This window comes from Leucopleurus acutus (assembly GCF_964270905.1).
Source record: "Leucopleurus acutus genome assembly, chromosome: 13".
NCBI classification, from domain to species: Eukaryota; Metazoa; Chordata; class Mammalia; order Artiodactyla; family Delphinidae; genus Leucopleurus; species Leucopleurus acutus.
Genome location: NC_139155.1, coordinates 64,420,772 through 64,444,140, shown reverse-complemented (window position 1 = coordinate 64,444,140; position 23,369 = coordinate 64,420,772). Strand labels below are relative to the sequence as shown.

General features: G+C 58.1%; 1 protein-coding gene across 5 annotated transcripts in view; it reads right to left on the bottom strand.

Annotated features, from left to right (window-relative positions):
- Positions 1-1,902: 1,902 nt before the first annotated feature.
- The window catches only part of PI4KA (phosphatidylinositol 4-kinase alpha), a 95,297-nt gene continuing 73,830 nt past the window's right edge, over positions 1,903-23,369 (bottom strand). For 4 of the 5 annotated variants that reach the window (XM_082853416.1, XM_082853418.1, XM_082853420.1 and 1 more), the window contains 25 exons: positions 23,111-23,267; positions 22,755-22,882; positions 17,621-17,779; positions 17,208-17,359; positions 15,916-16,023; positions 15,619-15,746; positions 14,593-14,712; positions 14,420-14,499; positions 14,138-14,331; positions 13,179-13,269; positions 12,703-12,870; positions 12,446-12,499; positions 10,793-10,913; positions 9,170-9,299; positions 8,297-8,367; positions 7,144-7,216; positions 6,995-7,065; positions 6,294-6,403; positions 5,772-5,876; positions 5,557-5,682; positions 5,100-5,220; positions 4,766-4,925; positions 4,067-4,156; positions 3,525-3,608; positions 1,903-2,626 (listed from right to left, as the gene is read on the bottom strand). In XM_082853416.1, coding sequence (XP_082709542.1) covers positions 2,575-2,626; positions 3,525-3,608; positions 4,067-4,156; positions 4,766-4,925; positions 5,100-5,220; positions 5,557-5,682; positions 5,772-5,876; positions 6,294-6,403; positions 6,995-7,065; positions 7,144-7,216; positions 8,297-8,367; positions 9,170-9,299; positions 10,793-10,913; positions 12,446-12,499; positions 12,703-12,870; positions 13,179-13,269; positions 14,138-14,331; positions 14,420-14,499; positions 14,593-14,712; positions 15,619-15,746; positions 15,916-16,023; positions 17,208-17,359; positions 17,621-17,779; positions 22,755-22,882; positions 23,111-23,267 — 2,853 coding nt within the window. In that variant the 3' untranslated portion in view covers positions 1,903-2,574. The remainder of the gene's footprint in view (positions 2,627-3,524; positions 3,609-4,066; positions 4,157-4,765; positions 4,926-5,099; positions 5,221-5,556; positions 5,683-5,771; positions 5,877-6,293; positions 6,404-6,994; positions 7,066-7,143; positions 7,217-8,296; positions 8,368-9,169; positions 9,300-10,792; positions 10,914-12,445; positions 12,500-12,702; positions 12,871-13,178; positions 13,270-14,137; positions 14,332-14,419; positions 14,500-14,592; positions 14,713-15,618; positions 15,747-15,915; positions 16,024-17,207; positions 17,360-17,620; positions 17,780-22,754; positions 22,883-23,110; positions 23,268-23,369) is intronic. The other variant, XM_082853417.1, reaches the window with a different exon arrangement.

The window sequence follows — 23,369 nt, the reverse complement described above, 5'->3', positions numbered from 1 at the left end:
TTAAATTTCATTTTGTTTTCTGTCTCTAAAGAAATCTATTTGCTTGTCAGCTTGTGGATTTAGATTTTTCTACCCAGTACTGTAAATAGCATTTCTAACTTTTCAAGATGTATAATTTGCCATATTGCCGGAGTCTTGGACGTGCCATTCAATTGACTTTCATTTTAAAGCCCGTTTGACAGGCTTTCTTTCCAAGTATTGTGGTTTCAAATCAGTTCTACTGTGTTCGCGTGTGTTTCTACATTTTATAGTGTGTTTGTCCTGCACTTCCTATGCTCCCCCCTCTTCCTGGTCTTCTGTTTGATCTTTCTGGAAGTCACACCCGATATTCTGGTTTCCTTTCTACTTGAACGGGCTCACCTCTACCTACCTCCCCAAACCCGACCTTAAAGCATTTAACTCGGATCATCCCCTTGGCTCTTACGTGTATTTTGTCTGGTGTTTCAGCTCCACTCTTTCAATATCTAAGTATTTAGCGTTCTTCCAGATATCTTATTGATTCCTAACAATTCCGTGGGATCAGCCTGACGTGGTGAACAGGTACGGATGGGGTGCTGCTGCTGACGGACTGCATTTCATTAATTAATTTTTACTGTGTTGGGTCTTCGTTTCCGTGCGAGGGCTTTCTCTAGTTGTGGCAAGTGGAGGCTACTCTTCATCGCGGTGCGCGGGCCTCTCACTATTGCAGCCTCTCTTGTTGTGTAGCACAGGCTCCAGACGCGCAGGCTCAGTAGTTGTGGCTTGCGGGCCTAGTTGCTCCGCGGCATGTGGGATCCTCCCAGACCAGGGCTCGAACCCGTGTCCCCTGCATTAGCAGGCAGATTCTCAACCACTGCGCCACCAGGGAAGCCCCGGACTGCATTTCATAATCGCCATCAGGGCTACATGTGTGACGGCATCCTGTGTTCTATCACTTGTGCAGAGAAGGATGTTGAAATCTCCAACTCTATTAGTTTATTTCTCCCCTGAATTCTGTCAAATTTTGCTTCGGAAACACACGTACACACAATGATGGTGAATCTATTTCCTCTACTTCTGCATCAGGTCCATGACTATAAAGTGCACTGCTTGTCATCAGCATATAATTGGGTCTCATGTTTATAATTCCTGCCTCCTGACTGGAGTGCTTAGTTGTCCATACCTAACAGAATTAATGATGCAGTGGGACTGTCGTCTGCTATTGCGAAACTTTTTGTCCCATCTTTTCTTTTTCCTTTCCTGCCTTCTTTTGGATTAATTTAATATTTTAAAAAGTTTTTTTAACTTACATATTGGCTGCTTCTTTATATTTATTTATATATTTATTATATTGTGCTTCCTGCAGCTGGGTGTTTTTCACCAACTCTGGAATCCTGTTGTGGGTGACTGGAGCGTCTCATTCAACTCTCTCTTTATGCCTCATTTTTGGTAATTTCATTGTTCTGCCTTTCATTGATTGGTTGTCTCCACCTGTATCTTACCTTTTTTTTTAAAATTACTTTTTAAAATTAATTATTTTTGGCTGTGTTGGGTCTTCGATGCTGTGTGCGAGCTTTCTCTAGTTGTGGCGAGCAGGGGCTACTCTGTTGCAGTGCGCAGGCTTGGCATTGCAGTGGCTTCTCTTGTTGTGAAGCACGGGCTCTAGGCGCACGGGCTTCTGTACTTGTGGCACGTGGGCTCAGCTGCTGTGGCTTGCGGGCTCTAGAGCACAGGCTCAGCAGTTGTGGCACACGGGCTTAGTTGCTCCGCGGCATGTGGGATCTTCCCAGACCAGGGCTTGAACCCATGTCCCCTGCATTGGCAGGCAGATTCTTAACCGCTGAGACACCAGGGAAGTCCTTACCTGCTTTTTAACCAATCTTTTGTGTGACTTATTTCTAGATATTTTGTCATCGTTTTTTTAGTTTTGGGTCTTTGGAGGGTCACGTGGGTGGGGATGGACACTGCGGGGAGGTTGGTGCATGAGGACGGTGGTGTCCTGGAGTAGAGGACCTGAAGGTGGTCGAGAGGGACACCGGGAAGGACCGGAGCAGAGGCAGGATGCAGAGCAACGCCTACGGAGGAGAGATGAGAATGGGGTGGCCGGCTGGCCTCTGCAGGAGCCCTGAGAGCCATCAGGGAAAATACAGTGCTATTTTCGGTACATCTGTGCTGTGGTGAGTCGTCTTTGTGAAGCTCACAGCCGGGGCACCGGGGATGGCCCCTCTTGGCTGCGAGGCTCCTGGGCGGGCGCCCCCCACCCCTAGCTGAATGTGCACTTAGTACTAGATTGGTTCCAACGCAGTTTTTTTGTTTTTATTTTGTTCACGTTGGTTGAATCTTAGGTTGAATATAATTTTTCCATTTTTTATACACAAGAAAATACTTCATGTACCTCTGAGAACAAGACAGGTAGGGAATATGTCCAGTGTAAGCACAGCTCACACCTGCGCAAAGACTGGCTCTGATTGTCATTCCAGCCACACGGGCCATGTAGGCGACACCTCGGGAGGCAGCGGGTTGCCGGGCTCTGCAGGGGCATCTCGGCCCATCTGTCCACCGGATGAGGTGGCAGGCCGTGCACAGCAGCAAGCAGTGATTGCGGCACTCTGCCCCTCAGTAGGGGATGTCGTTCTGATAGTACTGGATCATGTCATAGGTCCGGCTCCTGGGAGCAGAGAGCAGAGGGGATTGTGAGGGGCCTGTGCTGGTCTGGGGACCTGACCCCCTGAGCCGCCCTGCTACACCCCTGGAGGTCGAGTGCCCGATCGCAGACTTTTTGTCTGCCCACCAGCCCCTCTCTCCCTGGGACGCTTGCTCCCTCACCCATGGCCACAGCCTCCCTGTTATGCCCCGTCCCCTCCTTGCTCATGGGCCCCAAAGTGGGCTCAAGAGGATGCCCTTCCTCAGCCAGACGCCTGCCCTCAGTCCTGGGGCCCGGGATGTGGCCCGGGGGTGCGTCTGTAGGAGTTGACTCCCAGCCTTGGGGCCTCGCATGTGGCTGGAAGGGGTCTGTGCACTCCCCCTCCGCCCCGCCTCACATCACCATCAGGAGAGCCTGCCTCATGCTGCCCTCCAAACCCCTCCTGCTGCCCTGAGCCACCCCACTTCTCTGCTCCCCAGTCAGCAAAACCAAGTGGCGCTCCTGTGCCACTGGACCTCGGCGGGTCCACCGGAGCCAGTTCTCTGTCCCGAGGGTGTGGACCTGGGGCCTCTGCACCTCCTGGGGCCTGGACTCCCCTCGCTCACCCTGTTTGTTGAGCCTATAAACCTCAAGGCCACCTTCGACTGTCACAGCCCCTGGGAGCCTGTTCCCAGGCCTGTCACTGAGGCCTGGCCCCACCACTTCTAGTGGCCCCAGTTCCCCCACCAGGCCCCTCCTGTCACGGCCCCCACAGCAGCTGAAGGGGTTGAAGCCTCTCAGAACTCACTTCCTGCCCTGCTGGGCTGGGCGTCTCGGGGCAGTGCATCCTGTCACCTGGCCCAGGTGGGGGCCTGCACAGGTGCCCACTGAACACTGGATAGGTGACACGGGTGCATGGGTGGGGTAGGACAGGGTGACTTGCCTGTTGCTGAGGAAGCAGCTCTGAATGACCTTTAGAATGAAATTTGCGGCCTCTCGCTCTGTCATGTTGGGGCTGAACCTGTGCCTGGTGGGGGGAAGGGCCGTGTCAGGGCTGCTGCCCCCAGGGCTCCAGGCTGCCCTCCCTGCAGGGACGTGGTCTGGCCGGTGGGCTGCACTTAGTGGCCTGGCCTCCTGTGGGGACACGGTTCCCAGCTGGCCTGGAGGGCTTGGGCCCCTTCCCAGAACCTCCTGGGCCCAGCGGCCTGCAGCCAGGGTAGGACTGGCAGGGGGCTGAGCCACTGCAGCCCTGGGGCTTGGCGCAGACACACCCTTGAGGGACGAAGGGCTGCAGGGTACATCCTCCGCCTAAGTCAAGGCACCTCACACACGGAAGGTCTGGGGACAGCTCCTCACCCAGGACCCCGTCTGTCTGGGCGTCCAAGGGGGAGCACTTGGCCTCGATAACAGTCCCCATTACCAGCAGTCGAAGGGCTCCCATCTCAGGGGACAGCCGCCCCCAAGTGGCCTGCCTGCCGGACCTACTTCAAGAGCTTGATTGTCTGGCCGCGGAAGCAGGGAAGGCCCGTGTCCAGCATGAGAGTGACCAGAGAGACGACGGCGTCCATGTAGGGCCTGGGGAGAGGCAGGGAAGGAGGTGGACAGAGGCCAGCCTGGGTGGGGGCCCTGCCTGTGGTCAACATGCAGCCCCTGCCCAGGGCCTGCCCTCGGCCCCTGCCATGGTTCTGTGCCTGGCTAAGGAAGGGATCCTCCCTTCTTGAAGGGAACTGCGTACGTGCCATGCAGGCTTCAGCAGACTCGGGTTGGAGTCCAGGTGTCCCCACACTGCTCTGTGGCGTCAGCCACATGACACTTGGAAGCCAGGACCTGAGTCCCCGGCGCGCAGCCTGGGGGTGCAGGGGCTCAGGCTAGGGAGGAAGGGCAGGTGGAGTGCTCAGAGGGGCCCCAAGGCGTCGGCAGGCGAGGCCAAGCCTGGGAGATGCAGAATGTGGCAGGTCACTGATGCCTGGAGCAAGATGCTGCTGGCACAGGTGGCAGAGACGTGACAGGAAGGCAAGGCCTCAGGGGGCATCCCGTGCGTCCCCCTGCCCCAACCCCAGTTCTGTGTCCACCAAAGGCCTGAGATGACCCGAGGAGAACTTTGAGGAGTGGGCGGGGCTTGCTGGATGAACGGGCCCAGTATGGAAGCCCCTCCCTGCCCCCCACCCCACCCGCGGGGCTCACCGCACGGCCAGGTAGCCACGGACACACATCTCCATGAACCACTTGAAGGGGGTGGCCTCCATCTTGCCCCCCATGATCATCACCATCTCGTCCGTCAGCTTGATGTCTGGTTCCCAGCCGAGGTTGCCACCCGGGGAGCTTTCAAACATGAAGCCAAAGTCTGCAATATCCCAAAGAGCCATCGTGCTGGGATCAGCTGCAGGGCAAAGCTGGGTGTATGCCCTGTAGCCGCTGTTTCCTGGGGACACTGGGGAGCAGCGGCTGGAAAGGAAGCCCAGCTCCCCAACCCCCAGAGCCCCTGCCCCGGTGCCCCCGTGGCAGGATGCCCACCCACCGATGTGGATGATGTGGCCCTTCTTGTCCAGCATGATGTTGCCGTTGTGCCGGTCCTTGATCTGCAGCAGGAACAGCAGTAGGCTGTAGGCAGCCATGCTGCGGATGAAGTTATAGCGTGCCTGTGCAGAGACAGCATGCTCAGGGTGCCCTGGAGCTGTGCCCTCTTGGGCCTGTGGGCACCCTGGAACCCCTGGGCCTGCACCTAGATCAGCAAGCCAGACCTTGGTAGTCGGAGTGACAAGTGGGTGCATCTGAGGTGCAGGGCTGTGGCCCCTTCCCCCCTTCAACTCCTGTCAGCTTTCTCCTGGGGAGCCCCTCTCGAGGCATGCCTTTCATCCCAAGGAAGGTTACAGATGCCCTGGTTTTACCCCCAGACATACGAGGACTTGGAAAACAGGGTGCTGACCAATGCAGGAGCTGGGGCTGGCGGGCAGTGGGGCCGCGCTGCTGCCCACCTGCTGGAAGGCCAGCGTGGACTCATCCCCGTACTGGCGTGTGAAATAGTCGTACATGCCAAAGTCGGTCTGGCGGCCCAGCTGGTCCCGGGAGGTACAGTCAGGGATGCACTCGATCACCCCGCACTAGGGAGGAAAGGCCGAGGCTCAGGCTGCGGGCACACCATAGGGCGAGGGACAGGGGCAGCGCCCAAGCAACTGCTTGGGAAACTTACACCAGGGGCGGTGGCCACCACCCGGTACGGAAAGACGAAGAGATCCAGGCCAACCAGCTGGAAGATGTTTTTGAAGAGGTCGATGATCTGCAGGGCCAGCATGTCCTGGGAACCAGGAGAGACTCAGGGTCGTAGTGGGCTGCTGGCTCCAGGTGCCTGCGGCCCTGCCCAGTGAGGGGGAGGGGGAGGAGGGAGGGAGGCCCCAGAGAGCCTCACTGCCCACTGCTCCCTGGGCAGACTGCGAGGATGCACTGCCTGGCGGTGGGTGTGAGTAAGGGGCACCCATTCCCCCGGGGCAGTTCTCCCTGAGCAGCCAGGGTGTACAGCGGGAGGGGGGCCACTGGAGAGGCCTCCGGGTTTAGCAGAAAGCCCTGATGTACTCCAAGGCAACAGAACCAAATGGGGAACCAAGGATTCCTATTTCTGTGTGATGCTGAGAAGTGTGCCTGGAGCCTTGGAGAGAGGCGGGCCTGCCCCGGCCCCGCACACCTCTGGCCCTGCCCTGCCTGCCCAGCCCACTACCTGACGGCAGTCGTCTCCCACTTTGAAGATGGCTGCTTGCCAGGAGATTTTCTGGCCATCGGCCTCCTGCGTGCTGCCCTCATCCTCAGAGTCTGAGCAGCACCGCAGACCTGCACAGGGAGAGGGTGCCTGTCAGCGGCGGGCAGAGAGGCCCTCTGAGGATGCTGGGGGCGAGCCCTGATCATGTGCCTGAAGCAACACAGAACCTTAGGGATCATCTCTGCAAAACCCTAAAGAGGCCAACGAGGCCCAGCAGACACCAGGGGTCAGTGGGTGAGGCCACGGGGCCAGGGTCTCTTCCTAAGAACAGCTGAGGAACAAGGACCCAGGGCCACACCCTTGTGCTGCTGTGCTCCCAACATTCATGCCCCCCCAGAACTGCAGAGTGTGATGTATGTGGCAGCCACAGCTGAAGAACAACCATGCCTTGTCCCGGGAAGAGGCCGGAAGGATCCTTCACAGCACTTCAGGAGGGAGCAGGGCCCTGCTGACACCTCGGCCTCCAGACGGAGAGAATCGACTCCTGCTGTGGAGGCTGCCAGCCTGCGGTCACTCTCACGGCAGCCAAGCCGACCAGTCCTCCCTGGGGCCTCTGTCACTGCACACGTGCCTGCCACCCCCAGACAAGGGCCCAGACTGACTGGCGGGAGGCTGTCACCGTTCATGGGGACACCAAACTACATCGGACGTGCCCCACTGACCTTCCTTCTCAAGTTCACTAACTCCGCATCGTTTCACCTTGAACTTAGCCAGATATGGGGCCTTTGCAGCGCTGGAAAACAAAACAGAATGGGGCGCAAGTGACAGGGAATGGGAGCCCGTGAGGGGGAGTTTGCGGGGGGTGCCTCACCTCTGCATGGGCGTCCCGGACTTGTAGTCGATGTCCAGCACGATGGCCTCGGGGTTGCTGGGCAGGTAGCAGCCTATGAGGGACAGAAGGGACATCCCAGGGCCCGACCAGGATGAGGCTTTCCCAGCAGACGGGGCTGTGCTGAGGCCTCAAGGGCCTTGCCTGCGGCACCGCCGACTCCTTGTTCCGAGGCCGGTAAGGCTGTCTTCCCTGACTCTGTGCTGTTTCCCTGGGCCCATCCTGACATTCCACATGGGGCAACCACCTCCCGCAGACGCTTCTCCAAGAGGACACCCTAAACCCTCAGCTTCTCAAGCCACTGGCCGCCAATGCCACAGGACACAGGAGCCCCAGCACCCACCCACCTGACACCCCCAGCTCGACCCTGTCAGCGCAGGTTGAGAGAAGACCCTTCCTGGTCAGGGACCACAGTTCCCCGAGCCCCCGGAGGTGGGGGTGCTTGAGGCGGGGTCCTGGTGGGAGGGACTGGGCCCCTGGGGAGCATGCAGGCCCCCACCTCATCCACCCTCCTTCCCTTGCCAGCCCAGCCTCCCTCAAACGGCCCGAGCTCCACTCTGCTCTAGAGCCCAGCTGGCTCCCCAGTGCCTCGGGGACACGACCCAGCAGCATGGTGTCCTCTGGGAGGCTGAGTGTTCTCTGGGGCGGGGCTGGGCAGGGCTCAGCACAGTCAGGAGAGGCCCACCCAGGGCCCTGCACTGGTGCCCACCACTGAGGCGGGCAGTGGGCAAGTGTGCAAGGCCAGGGTTTTGAAGAACGAATGTGTAAGACTTAAGAACGGAGAGCTGTGCGGTGACGTCTGGGTTCCCATCTTGTCTTGAAAAGACACGGATCTGACCACGTGGCAAGAGCACCAGGGAGGGGGGCATGGGCCCCCTCATCCCACAAGCCCTAGCACACCTGGGACACCCCCGCTCCTCCCTAAGCCCACTGTGTGGCCTGCGTTACTTCTGTTACACTGGAGCTCAGGAAACTTCTAGAACCACAGCTGCCAAGGACAGGGCCTCGGCCTTCAGGAAACAGCTGTAGCTAGGAGAACCAAGAGTGACCACTGGCAGGGGCAGGTTCTGGAGATGGGTGCCGGGCACCCAGGGTCCCCCAGACCCCCGTCCCACTGGCCTCGAGCACTGCTCACCAGGCTGCACCTTCACTTCAGACAGAGCCGACAGACAAGCCCTCTTCCTCTCGTCACCTTTAGGGTAGGGCCTGGAGAACAAGACACAGACGCTGGTGTCTGTGGCTTCGGGGCACAGACAGGCCCTCCTGTCCGAGGGCCCTAGCCCTGCACTCTGCCACCTGGGGCAGGGGAAGGGGGTGTGCAATGCTGTGGGGGTCAGGCTGCGGGCTACGTGGTTTACTGGCAGTGTGGCCTCGGGCAGACCCTCAGACCTCTGCGCCCCACGACAAGGCGAGTGAAATGGAATCACGCCTCTCACGTGGCAGAGGCCCAGGGAGTCCACCCTGACCCTCCATCTCTGCAGCCACGTTGCCGCTCTGCTTAGAACTGGTCAGGAGAGGACCATGGGACACATGGCCTGCAGTGATGGGGTAGCGGGGGAGCCTGAGCACTGGGGACAGTGTGGCGACTAGGCGCCTGGAGGAACAGCACTAGGGCTCCCCTGCTGCCTCCCCAGGCGCTCGGCCAGCATCCGCAACCCCGGGGCCCCATCCTGCACAAATGGGTGGCCAAGACGTCCAAGGTTGGCGTCTGCTCCACGTGAATGAGGGCCCAGGAGGTGAATCAAGAAAGGACCTCGGGGCTGCAAAGGAGTCTGGTTTCCCTAACACCACGGGGACCATCAGAACCTGGAGAGCAGATGTCCTCAGGCTTGGGCAAGATCCAAAGTGAACCTGAGATGTTGTTTTCTGTGCATCTGCTATGCCCACGGGGGCCCTGGACGGTGGAAGCAAACTCCCCGTCTGGCTGTTCCTTAGCGGGGGACGTCAGGAGTCTACAAAGCTCCTTGGGCAGCTCCCGCAAGTGGGGCCTGGAGAAGATGCCACTTACTTGATGATGGCTGACACGTTAGTGATTTTGTTGAAGAAGTCGAATTCACGCTGGTAGAAGTCCTTGGCCGGGCCAGACAAGGAGCTTGTGATCTCTTCCACCAGCTGTTCCAGGAGGTCGCCAATGTCAGCTGCAGAGAAACCGAGGGTGAGCCTGCAGTCCCAGGGACCCTCTCTCCAGACCGCACCCAGAGGAGGTCTGCCCTCCTCAGGGTGCTGATGCCCGTGAGGCTGTAGCGAGTGGAGGGCCCCAGGATCACGGATGCTCACGGGGGCCGCACCTGAAGCGTGTGGTGGTCTCAGGGGAGTACCTGCATCTGACTGTCCCCTCTTCCAGGGACCGTCATTTTTACTTGAAGGAGTGACTAAGAGATAAGGTAAAGTCACTCAGACGTAGACTTATGGCAGATATTTTCTTGAAAATCAATAAAATGAATCTGCCATTTAAGGAAAACAACTACAAAACTTTGTTAAACTTGACAAAAAAGCCTGACAGTTTCCCAGCACTCAGAAACGTTTCTGTCCTGTGAGGCAGCTGGGGCTCCACACACAGGATCTTTAAATACTGTGTCACGAAATGCGTCAGCACTGGAGACCCTGCCCTGCACGTTGGGTGTGACCACAGCGGGTGTTACAGGTCCTGCGAGGGACGAGTGCAGGGCAAGCAGGGGCTGGATGAACAGAGAGCGAGGCTCATAACACGGTTCAGACTCCTCACTGCACTGAACCCCTGAGAAACCGTCCCGCCAAGCTTGGTAGCATTGGCGGGGAGCACCCATGGGGGCCTGAACACAAGACACTCCTCCGTTTCCAACTATGGGTCAGCAAGGCCCAATCTCCTGCAGCCACTTCAGCCCAAACAGCATATTCTGACATGAAATGCAGAGGCAGAGTGAGGGGCTCTCGCACCGCACTGATGACCTCATCTCCCACAGGCACTAAAGGGGCCTGTAAACGTGTTAAACAATGCTACTCTTCTCGCTCACTTCTTTAAAAGTTATGTTTATGTGAGATGGGTCTCTATTTTTTTATTTTTTTTTATTTTTAATTTAGGCTGCTTTGGGGCTTTGTTGCTGCACGCAGGCTTTCTCTGGTTGCGACGAGCGGGGGCTACTCTTCGTTGCGGTGCGCGGGCTTCTCACTGCGGTGGCTTCTCTTGTTGCGGAGTATGGGCTCTAGGCGCGCGGGCTTCAGTAGTTGTGGCACACTGGCTCAGTAGTTGTGGCTCGCGGGCTCTAGAGCACAGGCTCAGTAGTTGTGGCGCACGGGCTTAGTTGCTCCACGGCATGTGGGATCTTCCCAGACCAGGGCTCAAACCCTTGTCCCCTGCATTGGCAGGCAGATTCTTAACCACTGCGCCACCAGGGAAGCCCTCTATTTTTAATTTCTAATGTTGGTGAGCATGGATGGCCCAAGGCCACATAAACCCAAGCTCTTTGAGGGTCTGTAGTTTTCAAGGGTGTGAGGGTCCTGAGATGACCTGGGTTGGGAAGCGCTGCCCGTGGAGCTGCAGATGGAGCCACAGGGTCTTGGGGGCCAGGCAGGGGTCAGAGGTGGGAGTGGAGGAATGATGACCCTGGGCAGGTAGTGAGGACGGGGTGGGGTCCGAGGGACAGGCACTCACGGTCTTTCTGGTGCCCCTCTTCATCCACATAGATGTTCGTCTTCATGTTCCAGATGAATTGGTGTGCCAGGAGCTGGGACTTGGATGCCGCCCACAGAATATACTCCCGCACATAGCCCATCTGTAGGAAAGCAAGGTCAGCCCAGGCTGGCCACACTCCACCAAGAGAGGCCACTCTCACCCAAGCAGCAATGACTCCACGCTTGGCAGACCCAGAAAGAAGCGTGGTCGAGCGGTGCCGGCTGTGAGCACCTCTCCTGCGTGGCGGAGTTGAGCCCGAGTCCAGCTGGCTGGCCAGCCGCCGGGGTCTTTGTCTATGCAGGCATGCACCAGCTTTTGTCTCCTCTGTTCCCTCCTCTGGACTCTAAGCCCTGGACTCTAACCAGCTTCTGCTGTCGTCAAGCATGACGCGTGGGCAGGCAGGTTTCAAATGCGCCCCTGTGGACTGCTGTCTAGAAGACGCTGCCCAGTGACGGACGGGTCCCAGAAAACCCTGCGTCACTCCCAGCTCAGGCTGAATTCCCATGTTCTAGGTTACAAAGGCAGCTGGCCTTTCTGGAAGATTCCTGGGGTGCAGCCTCTCCCTCCCCACAGTCACTTGCGGTCCATCTGGTAAAGTATTCCTTGGACAGATGTCCTCAACTTGGGTGGGTGGGCTTCCCAAACAGGTCAAACTTCAAATAACCCAATTCTAACCCAACAACTAGATCTAAAGATGAACCATGAATGTGCAACCTCCAGTGCAGGGTCTCCAGGCTTGGCCAGGGCATGGGGTGTTCTGGGGCCCTGTGGGCCCAGGGCAGGGGGGTGTATGGGCAGGAGCAGGAGGGGTAGACGCTGCTGCCCTCAGACACAGGCTTGGGTGTGGCACTGTGATGAAGCGCGGGTGGTGAGGGCTCCGGGCTGTGGTCACCCCGTGGGTGTTTTCTGGCCAGGCCCTTTGCCAGGCCCCTATGTGCATGTACACTGTTAAGGCTGAATTATCCACCCCCACCCCCCATTCATATGTTGAAGTCCCCCCCCCCCCGCCCCACAGAATGTGACTATTTGGATATAGGCCTTTAAAGAACTGATGAAGTTACATGAGATCAGTAGGGGGCCCTGATCCGATCTGACTTGTATCCTTATAAGAAGAGATTAGGACACAAACAAATGGACAGCCATGTGGGGATACAGGGAGAAGCCGCCGTCTACATGGCAAGGAGAGGGCCTTGGGCAAACCAGCCCTGCTGACACCTGGATCTCAGATGTCCAGCCTCCAGACTGTGTGGAACGAGCTCCCTGTAGTTTAAGCCCCGAGTCTGTGTACTTTGCCAGGGTGGCCTGAGCTCACTAATACACATGCTGTCTCCTCCAACCCCTTGGCCACTCCCCCCAGGAGAAGGGGAGCTGGATTTGGGAGCTAGGGGACCTGCTGAGACCCCCATCCAGCAGGTACGGGTCCCAGGCCAGGTCACCCACCCTGAAGAAGCAGCCGGCAATGTTTCCAGAACCTGTTCACCCAGCACAGCAGGACTGGGCCTCGGGTGCTGGATGACCACATGGGGGTGAGAGACCTCGGGCCCAGGTCCCAGCTCAGTGGCCCTGCTCCTGGGCTCCGTCCCACTGCCCGCCCGGCCCTCCAGGCTGGTCGGCCTGTGCTGCATGCCTTACCTTGTCATACCTGAGGGCCTGCACAATCTGGGGGATGTAGAACAGGATCGCATCCTGTGTGGTGGGGGAGGAGCAGTCATGACTCAGGAAGGGGTGAGAGCACCAGGCAGGACAGGGGTCCCAGGGCCCCACCCCACCTGGACTGGCCCTGCTGTCACTCCACCCCCAGGACACGTCCTCACCCTCAATCAGGCCTGCCCTCTGTCCCCCCGTGGGGCTGGGCAGCCCCCCGAGGTCGACCCAGCAGATGGGCTCACCGGCGGGAAGGACCGTAGGACTTTGACCCCGTACTGCGCCGTGAGTGGGTGCGGCGGGTACATGCTGGAGAAGTAGGACAGGCCTGTGGGTGGGTCTGCGGGTGCCCAGCACAGCACATGGCTGAGCTCGGGGGCATCAGCGTCGATGGTGTGCCAGGTGACCAGGAACTGGGGAGGAAGAAGGGAGTCACAGGGATGGCCCCAAGGAGTGAAAACTGCAAGGCATTTATAACAGCTTCTGACACATTACATACAACAGCACAACTTCAACCAGGGTGAAATACACTCAACGTTTTTCTACTGTAAACACAGTAAATGTTTCATCCAAAGAGTAGATAACACAAAAGATCAGAAAAATCGTGGTACCACTGTGGTCAGTGGGTTTTGGTTGTGTTCCTCGCCTCCAGGCATTCCTGGAGGCAGTTTTGTTTCTGTGCACTTAGGACCAGGCCTTGGCACGCTACCCGCCATGCTACCTTGATGGCTTCGGGGATGTCACTAACGGCTCCTGGGTCCAAGCGAACCAGACGGGTCACCTCATTGCCGATAGCTTCTGTGTTTTTGAACCTGCAGGCAAAGAGGGTGTGGGTGGCAGACATTGAAGACGGGGGCTGGGGGAACCCTGGACTAAGTGATGTGGACCAACACCCAGTGACATATGAGCACTGTGGCTACTGACATGGTGTTTACTGTGACCGGCTGTGACCCAAGGGCAGAACTCCTTGGAGCAGGAATGATCCTTCCAAGGACACCTCCCTTGGCCTGGCCCCCAAAGCACCCATCCACGTTGTGGCACCCGTGGGCCAGAAGGCACGCTAGCAGGTGGGAGGGTGGGTGCAAAGTGTTCAGGTGTGACCGCCCAAGGCTAAGGCAGGCAGCTGCTGCCTAAATACCGTCAGGCTGCGATCCTGTCCTGAGGAGGACTTAGGACCCGAAGAAGGAAGCAGTAAGTATGCACCATGGGCTCCGGGGAAGAAAGGCCCACCCTGCACGCAGGCACATGGAGTCTACTGGGATTCAGCACAGGGGGCCTGGGAAGCCCCTCTCAGCACCTACCAGCCTGAGTCCTGTCCCTGTTAAGAGCTGCCTCAGGACAGCTCACAGGACACTCGGTTGCCAGCCGCCCCTCTGAGTAGCCTGCTGCCTGAAGATGCCACCCAGGAACCAACACAGACCCCCCAGGCCTACCTCCCAGAGTAACCACAGGTGTTTCCTTTCCTCATCAAACAAGGTGAGGCCCTGGGGTGCCCTGATGTTATCTCCTCGGGCTCCGGGGTGCTGGGCCCCTGGCAGGACAGACCCTACCACTGTACAGGACTGGGGAGCATCTAGGGCTACGATGGCTCTTCCCTTACAGTCCTTGGCTGTGACACGTGCCCTTCCCCCGCCAGGTGCCTTGTGCTGGACCTCCGGCACGGCCTCTCAGGCAGCCCACCTGGCTGGCAGCTGCACGGCCAGATGAGGAGAGATGTTCCAGGCGAGGTTCACATTGTCCTTCCACTGCTTCTCGCTCAGGCTGATGTACTTGGACCTCCAGTTGGCCACGCTGCTCTCTCCAGCCTGGTCCAGCTCTAGCTCTGGGGCTGACAGTGGGTTGTACCACGTGATGAGACGCTCGATCTCAGTGGCCTGGTAAGGGACACAGACACAGATGTGCCTCTGCATGGCCGCGCCCCTCCCCCACCCCAGCGCTGCAGGCATGGCGCACGGGCCTCACCAGCAGGGACAGCAGCAGCGTCCGGCGCTTCATGTAGTACTTGTGCAGCTGGGAGCCCCGGTTGGTCTTCTTGGACATGCCTGGGGATGGGGGTGGGGAGGGCACAGAGTGTCCCTTGGAGCTGCTCTATGACCCTGAGGACCCAAGGGACCCGGCAGCAAAGCCCCACCGACCTGACTTCTTGGAGATGGTGGACATGCCGCTAGACAGCGGGTAGGTGTTGATCCAGCCCTGTGTAGCCTGCTGGCGCGAGCCAACCGCTATGTCCAGATTGCTCCGGGTGTCCTGGTTATCTGTGGACAGACACAGCATTCTAAAAAGAGGTGTATGGACCTTCACCACAGACAAAGCAGCTGTGGGGGAGCAGGTGGGGGAGATGGCCGGTGACGGCTTCCCTGGACGAACCAGGCGTCTGCAAAGTTCCTCATGAACCACTGCAGATGGAAGTTTTCTAAAGTGTGTTATGTTCCCCTGAGCCCAAAGCAAAGCAAATCGAGGAGCCGCCTTGATCAATTATGGCACTGACCTCCCAGTGTCCTCCTACATGGCGATGACTCGGGGACCCGTGGGGACAGATGGCAGGGCTGCCTGCCCTGCTCTGAGTGGAGCCAAGAGCTGCTTACAATCACTGTGCCTGCTTTTCCCTTTCGTGGCGGCCAGGCTGTCCATGTGGGTCTGCCTGCAGAGACACGCGCCTCCCCCAGCCTGGGCGCGTGACCAGCTACATGCTTCAGAGAAACAAGAGCAGGGCTTCCTCCTGTGGGGCGGCTGCTGGCTCCCACTTCAGCGCCTTTCCCTGACCCCGTCCACCCTCCATGCTCCAAGATGCAGCTCACACGTCACCTCTTCCAGAAAACTGCCCCTGGTCCCCAACTGCTGCAGGGCAAGTGCCTGGAATCAGGGGACGTTCCCACGACCCCCCATGTTGGAGTCACCTGCCGGTAAGACTGGCCCCACCAGGTGACAATGGACCGTGCCCTATCCCTCCCAGCACATAGGCTGTAGTCCAATACAGACTGTCGGGCATGCAGGGGGCCCCTGAGAACGGCCCCGCGCTGGGAAGTTACACCGGGGGGTGTCTGCCTGTCTGCTTGGAGACCCTGCCCTCCTTCCTGCTCCCCAGCAGCGGCCAGAGAAGAGGTGACCGGGCAGGCATGGGCCTCTGGTGACCATGCAGCACAGCTGAGGCTGGGGCTCACCTGGGGGAACGAGCTGGCTGGCGGTCAGGTACTTCTTATCTGAGAACATGGCGGTCCAGAACTTAATCATTATGCTTATGTCCTCACGCAGCCTCTTCTCTCCCTGCGTAGGGAACTTTGGGGGACAACTGCAAACAGCCAGGGACGAGGGTGAGTGCCAGGGTCTAGGAGTCAGGAAGCGCGGCAAGGTGGGGCGCGCAGCCTCCTAATGAGAAGTCGGGCCACTAAGCCGGGGGTCGGCACCCAGCAGGCCGAGTGACCCAGGCCTGGGGGCTGGGGGTGGGGTGGGGGCAGCACCTGAAGTAGTCGAAGGCAGTGGAGTAGATTTTCTCGCGGAGCACGTTGCGGATGGTCGCATTGGGAAGCACGTCCGCGTGCAGGAGGGTCAGGCCGAGGGTCAGCAGCCTGCAAGAGGGCCCCAGTCAGCGAGCGGCGCCTCCTGCAAACCTCTCCCTGAGCTCAGGGCCCACCTGCAGGCGGCAGAGCCCTCCCGCCAGGGCTGTGGATCGGGCAGGTGGTCACCTGTCTCGGATTACTGTACCCTGATGCCTTACGAAAGGATTTTTAAACCTTCACTTTTGTTGGGGGGAAAACAACGTGTGTGTGACTCTGCCCCTCGGCCAGAAGCTTTGGTCCCACAAACTGCAAACCACTCCCTGAGGTACCATCACCTACGGGGACTACGAAGGTAGAACTCAGGTTCTAAGAACAATCTGCTTGGATTCTGCAAGATCAGGGCTGCCCTGCAGGCATCTGCAGACGCGCTGGTCAGGAATGGGCAGCCCTCCTGCTCGTCTCCATGGCCACTTCCCATGGCTGGGACGGTCCAGCATGGATCCTCTCCTACTAACCCATTCTCGTTGCAATTTGTAAAAGTATAGGTCCACAACAGACTGAAAATTAGGGAAAAAGAAAACTAGCCCTTGGGTACTGGTTTGAGAAGCACGGCCCGAGGGCGTGCCCAGTGGGCTTCAGGAACATGAGTCAAGAGCTCAGGGAGGGGAACAGGTAGAGGGAGTGGTGCCCACCTGCAGGGGCCCCTCACCCTCCTTCCATCTGACCCCCCAGGTATCTGCAGGCCCAGTCAAGAGCCCTCCCCATGCCAGGCCAGGCCCTCCTGCTGTGTACACAGCGCCCCTGACCACCGCACCTGGTTTGAGGCCCACTGGGCCACATGCTGCCTATTGGGGTGTGTGCCCTCCCCCGGTGTTGCTGGTTTTGCACAGGGCTTGGTGTGCAATTGGCACAATCGGCCTCAGAGGGTAATGGGCCTGAGCTGTCACACCAGGCTCTGCCACACAGCTGGCCGTTTTTCCCTCTCCAGTGTGTCACCAGAATCCTTTTGCTGCTGCTCACCCCCAGTGTTTGGCTGGCCGGGTCCCCACATGAAGCACCTCCTGCACACTTCCCTGCTGTGGACAGCACGCTGCCCCATGTCCTCAGCCCCGAGAGGGCATGGTGGCCTCGGCCATCATGTGCGGATGCCTTTCCCAGGGGCCCTGCATGTACTGGGGACTTGGTCAGTTTCTGGTGAACAAGTGACCAACCACAGGAAACCCGGGGGAGCAGGCCCTGAGGTGAGCTCTTACTTGAAGCGGGGCCCGATGGCCGCCACATGCCGGTTCATGCTCCCCGCAGTGCCCCCAATGCTCAGAGACATGGACCGCTGCAGTAGGCTGGAGAAGATCTCCACCTGGTCAGAGCTGCAGTACTTGGCAATCTCGAACCGCTGCACCAGGAACTGGATGGAAAGGGATACGCTGCTGGTGGGGCCATGTTGCTGGCAGGGCCAGGTGGCCGCCTACCCTCCAGCCACCACTGCCTGCCAAGGAGGGGCTCAGGCCCACAGGAGGGCAGGTGGGGTCTGCGGGGCAAAGGGACGAGACCGGCGGGGCGTGGGGAGCGAGATGGGCCAGCTACCCCCGAGGTGGGGCAGTCTTCAACCTGGAGTCCCGACCCCGGGGAAGAGTGGGTGGAGCACAGGGGAGACGGGGGCACGTACATCGATCCAGATGCAGTGAGGGGTCACCTCGGGGGCACAGGGTTTGGGCTGACTGGCTTCCGACGCAGCCAAGGGGTCTGCTTCCTTTATCTCCGCAGAAAACAGGCCGAACTTCTGCTCCACTGTCATCTGCCAGGCCCCCGCCATCTCCCGCATGAACTGCAAGAATGCAGGTGTTAGCCCCTCCGTGGGGCGCAGAAAAAGGCTTGCTGGTTTTTTGGGTTTTTTTTTGCGGTACGTGGGCCTCTGTTGTGGCCTCTCCCGTTGCAGAGCACAGGCTCCGGACGCGCAGGCTCAGCGGCCATGGCTCACGGGCCCAGCCTCCTCCCGGACCGGGTCACGAACCCGTGTCCCCTGCATCGGCAGGCGGACTCTCTACCACTGCGCCACCAGGGAAGCCCCCTGTTTTGTTTTTTTAATCATAAAAGGAATATATGCTCACTGAACAAAATTTAGAAAACCGAGGAAGGTATGAAAAAAAAAATCACTAAGATCTCCCCATGATCCCACTTTCCAGCCTTTTTTCACCAGAAGCCCCTCCTGGACCATAGCCAGGAGGTGTCCTGCTTTGTGGTGCAGCCCACCTGTGACAGCACTGCCTGGAAACCACGCAGGGGAGGCCGCCTGCTCAGGGCCTCTGGGCTGGCAGTGGCAGGGGCGTGGCGGGCTCCAGAACCCAGTTCCTCCTCTCCACCCCCATGGACCCCACACGACACCTTTATGCCGCTAACCAGGCTCAGGGAAGAACTGTGGGGGCCGCGTGGAGCCTGTGACCCCACCAGCCTGGGTGAGGGGTTCGCAGGGGAGCAGCCTCTGTGGCCTGACAACAGCCAGCGGCTCCTTCCAGGGCATCCAGAGCCCCTGCGGGGACACGGGGACCCCATCCCTCCTCCCATTCCATGGCTGCTCAGGGCGCCAGGCAGCCAGTCTCAGGTCCCCTCGCCCACTCGTTAGCAGGAGTGAGCAGTGGGAGTTGGGGCAGCCCTGAGGAAGAAGGCAGGGAGGTGATGCTCGCCTCTGCCCTCCTCCCTGCCTGCAGGCACAGAAGCCATCTGGAGGCCATGAGGTGAGGACAGAGTCCAGCGCAGACAGAAGCCCATCCACGACACAAGGATGGACTCCCGGCGGTCGCCCCTGCAGCCAAACGTGTTGCAGGGTGGAGGGTAAGGGAGCAGCCCACCAGGTTGCCTGCCCACCATTTGTACCCCCGTCCTGGTCGCCACCTTGGCCAGGGCCTGCCTTCCAGGCTCGGGGCATGAGTGTGAACAAACACAACTCAGGTCCAGGCTGAGTAGAAGCAGCCTACAGACTGCACGGTGTTCTCCGCTGGGGGCAAACAGCCGTGAAGGGAAGCGGGGACGGCGTGGCGGCATTTCAGGCAGGGCGGCTGGGGAGACCCCAGGTGGAGGACACAGCTCAGACCAGCCCTGGAGAAAACCTGTTTGAGGACAGCACTGCCGGGGAGAGAGTGGCACCCGCAGTCTAAAGCAGGAGCCCACCGGGGCCGGGACAGCAGGGATTGCAGGGTGCCTGTGGCGGCAACAGGGGGCAGAGGGGCCTTGCTGGTCAGACACCGTCCACCTCTGCTCTGCGTGAGCACAAGCAGCATGGACAGGTCCGGGCGTGGGAGGGTCCTGATCTGATCCATTTTCCTGGTTCCTCTGTGTAGAGAAGGTGGAGGGGTCTGGGGGGAAAGCAGGGGCTGGGTTGTCTCCAAGTGCAGGGGAGAGACAGGGGCTGGGCCGGGCTGCTGGGAGGTGGTCAGATTCTGAAGATGCTTTAAAGATAAAAGGTAGACCTGACAGGATTCACTAAGGCTCGCCGTGGAGTGTCGGGGGGCAGAGAGGGCCATGAGGATTTTGTCTGGGCGTTTACAGACTGCCGGACGGTGGGGGCCAGTCTGGGCCTGTGCTCTTGTTACGGGTTACAGAACCAGGGGACCAGAATTCTTTCCTGTCTCAGTGGAACAAAGGCCCAGACCCTTGTGCCAGACCAATAAGATTGCTCGGGCTTTATCTCCCCACGAATGCAAAAGACTCCAGCAGCACCCGCCTCTGAGTTGGGGCTACGAACGATTTTTGTTTCCTTCTTTGTGCTCATACCTTCCAACTGCTCCATAACCAGCAAACATTGGCAGATAATAGAAAAAATGAAAAACCAGGGTGCAATGATACTAAAGACATAGAAATATAGGGGAACGGCCCCCACTTCGGGGTGTGGAGCATAGCTGGGCCTGGACAGCAGATCGTTGCAGAGGCCAGGAGCAGGGAGACAGACAGCCTTCAGCCCTGAGCCAACAGCAAGAGCTTGGTGACACCAAACCCACACATAGCTGTCGGGCTGTTGAGGAGGGCAGGTGAAGAGCTGCCAAGAGCTGCTTTCCAGAGAGAGATCACATTTCCCTGGGAAGGATGAGCCCAACAGCCCGGGGCCAGCACTAGGTCTGGCACAAGTGGTGGACGGACCTGCCAAGGCCGAAACCTCAAGCCAGCCAAGCTACTGATGATGGCAGAGGCAGGGGACAGACTGGAGTCTGACAGACCCCAAATGACGTAGCAATTTGCTTGGCATAAAAACCCCTCCTTGGGGACTTCCCTGGTGGCTCAGTGGTTAAGAATCTACCTGCCAATGCAGGGGACACAGGTTTGATCCCTGGTCTGGGAACATCCCACATACTGCGGAGCAACTAAGCCTGTGTGCCACAACTACTGAGCCTGTGCTTTAGAGCCTGTGAGCCACAACTACTGAGCCTGCATGCCACAACTACTGAAGCCCGCGTGCCTAGAGCCTATGCTCCACAACAAGAAAAGCCACTGCAATGAGAAGCCCGCGCACTTCAACGAAGAGTAGCCCCTGCTCACCGCAACTAGAGAAAAAAAAAAAAAAAGGAAGATGTGAAGGTGTGATGTAAAGCAGGAAGAACCCACCCTTCTTGCCAAGATGAGCCCCTCGGGGGTGCGGCCTTCACTTCAGCCACCAGGCACAAGGAGAAGATAAAGCAGCAGGGCCCCTCAGTCTCCACTGTTTTTCTAAACACAGTGTCAGGTCCACAGTCACAAACTTGAACACAGATGACCCTGATGCTAGAACTAACCGACCAGATAAGGATTTTCAAATAATTATCATAAATATGTTTAGAGATTTACCAGAAAAGATAGAAAGAAAAGGTGAAGATACAGAAATTCTCGGGAAAAAAATACAAAGTATAAAAAAGAAATACAAAGTATAAAAAAGAAACTGAAATACTAGATCTGAGGATTATGATATCTGAAATAAAATACATTAAAAATGGTTTAACGGGCTTCCCTGCTGGCACAGTGGTTGAGAGTCCGCCTGCCGATGCAGGGGACACGGGTTCGTGCCCTGGTCCGGGAAGATCCACATGCCGCAAAGCGGCTGGGCCCGTGAGCCATGGCCGCTGAGCCTGCGCGTCCGGAGCCTGTGCTCTGCAACGGGAGAGGCCACAACAGTGAGAGGCCCACATACCGCAAAAAAAAAAAAAAAAAAAAAGGTTTAACAACAGAATGAATAAGGCAGGAGGAAGTACTAGGGAACTGGAAGGAGGCCAATGAAAATGGACCAAAGCGAGAGAAAGAATGAAAACAACCCAAGAGAATGCTGATGACCCTCGGACACTGCCATCGTCACAACATCTGCACCACAGGCATCCCTGGAACCCAAGTGAGAAGGGGCGAACCAGGTAAAAAATATATTTAATGAAATACTGGCCTGAAACTTTCCAAGTCTGATGAAAAACCTGACATCTCTAGATTTAGGAAGTTCAAGGAATCCCAACATAAAATACACAGAAAACCACACCCAAGCACAACAAAGTCAAACTATTAAAAATCAAAGATAAAAAAACCCTAAGAATAGCTAAAAGGAAAAACAAACAAACAATAGCACATACTGAGAAAGGATGATAATTTGTGGATTTCTCCCCAGGAACAATGCAAGCCAACAGATGATAGATGTGTGTAACATGCCAAAGGCAACTTAGGATCACAGACCCAGGAAGAACAGCCAAAGCACAAGATGAAGGTGAACTAGGCTGCAAGTTCACTCCCCCCACCTGCAGCCCAGGAAGCGCTGAGGAGAACTACAGACCCAGGCTTACACAGGTAAGTGAGGACGGGGAAACGGTCTGGATACACCCATAAGGCTTAGGAAAAGCATTTGACAACACAGACAGCACTGTTACAAGGCGTGTATCACACACAGCAGTGAACACAGATGAAGACAATACACACACGGGTCCTGACGGAGCGGGACATAGCTGTGACTGAAGAGCCCCTGCCCTGCAGTGACAACAGCTGCCATGAGGTGGGCCAGGTCGGCTCATCCTCGCAAAGACTCTGCGCAGACCCCTTGCCATCACCCTCGACACACAGGCAGGGACCTGCCCTGGAACCCTGAAGACAGCACAGCCAGCTAGGCGAGAGCCCAGACCCAACCGACTTCCCTCCTGAGGGGCAGGGGCCAGTGTCTCTGCTCCCCACACAACCGACTTGGCCCCTCCACAGACGCCCGCCACCGTGAGCTGGACAGAAACTCCGTGAGGAGGTAGGACTACGGCCGGCCACCTCCACGCCTGGAACACTCCAGTTCCATCCTTGGAAATTATCCAGCTGACCCTCAGGGGCAAAAAACACAGAACACTCCTTCTGACCACTTATCTCATTATCTTAAGAAACTCAGAAAAAACATGTCAAATCCCATTACTGTGAAAATTAATGGGATCTTTGAAAAATAAATCTGTTCTTAGGTGTTCATCCCATCAGCTGAAAGGGTGTGTAGACCCTCCCCGTGGGCCCCCTCCAGCAGGAGGGCTGCTGTCCCAGAGTCGGCAGGTAGGACGCAGGTCACTGTGGATAAACACGTGTCTACTTGTGGAGAAATGGCTCCCCCTGCCGAGCTTTAGAAAAATAACAGCTTCAAGCACCACTGGGTCCTTTAACACACTCCCTCTGGTCCCAGTGACAGTCCTGTGGGCAGGCTTTAATATCACAGTCTTGCTTACATATGAGGCCCTGTAGGGTGAGGGGCTTTCCCGGGGTCTCCACGCTTGTCATTCAAGGGGCCAGGACTGTCTCTCCACCTCTCACCCCGCAGCCGCCTGCAGCCGGCGTCTTACCGGCACTTCCACTCCATTCTTGCCAGCCAGCAGCCACTCCCAGCAGGCCAGGGCCGTCTCCATGCCGTGCTCGTTGAACATCTGGAGGGGACCCCAGCACAGGTGATGGAGGAGCTGCGGGTCACAGTCTGGAACCAAATGCATGCTGTTCAGAGGCCCCGACAGGTCGACCCACAGCCTCCCTGGGTCAGCAGGACAATTGGCACCGGCCGGAACAGCGCTGGCCTTTTAATTACAGCCCCACCCACCCCAGTCCTGTGCGTGACGCCGCAGGGATCTCCCGGGGGAGCGCAGGCTCTCTGCGTGGCCAGGACTCGCTCCCTGGGACAGCAAGGTGGCCCAGGCCTGAGCGGTACCTTTGCTGCTGATGAGCATGGCCGTCAGCTTGAACATGGCCTCTGTGTAGTGCTGAGGGTCACCCGTGCCCAATGCTGCCTTCAGCTCCTGGACCATCATTTTGTTCAGGTCAGACGTCTGGCCTGTGGCGTCTGAGAAGCGGATCATCCCATACACCTGTGGAAGGTCAGCGGAGGCACATGTGGCCTGGTCACCCGGACCACGGGGCTTCGTTGCCCACGCGGAGTGACAGGCTCGTCTGGGTGCTGCCGCCACCGC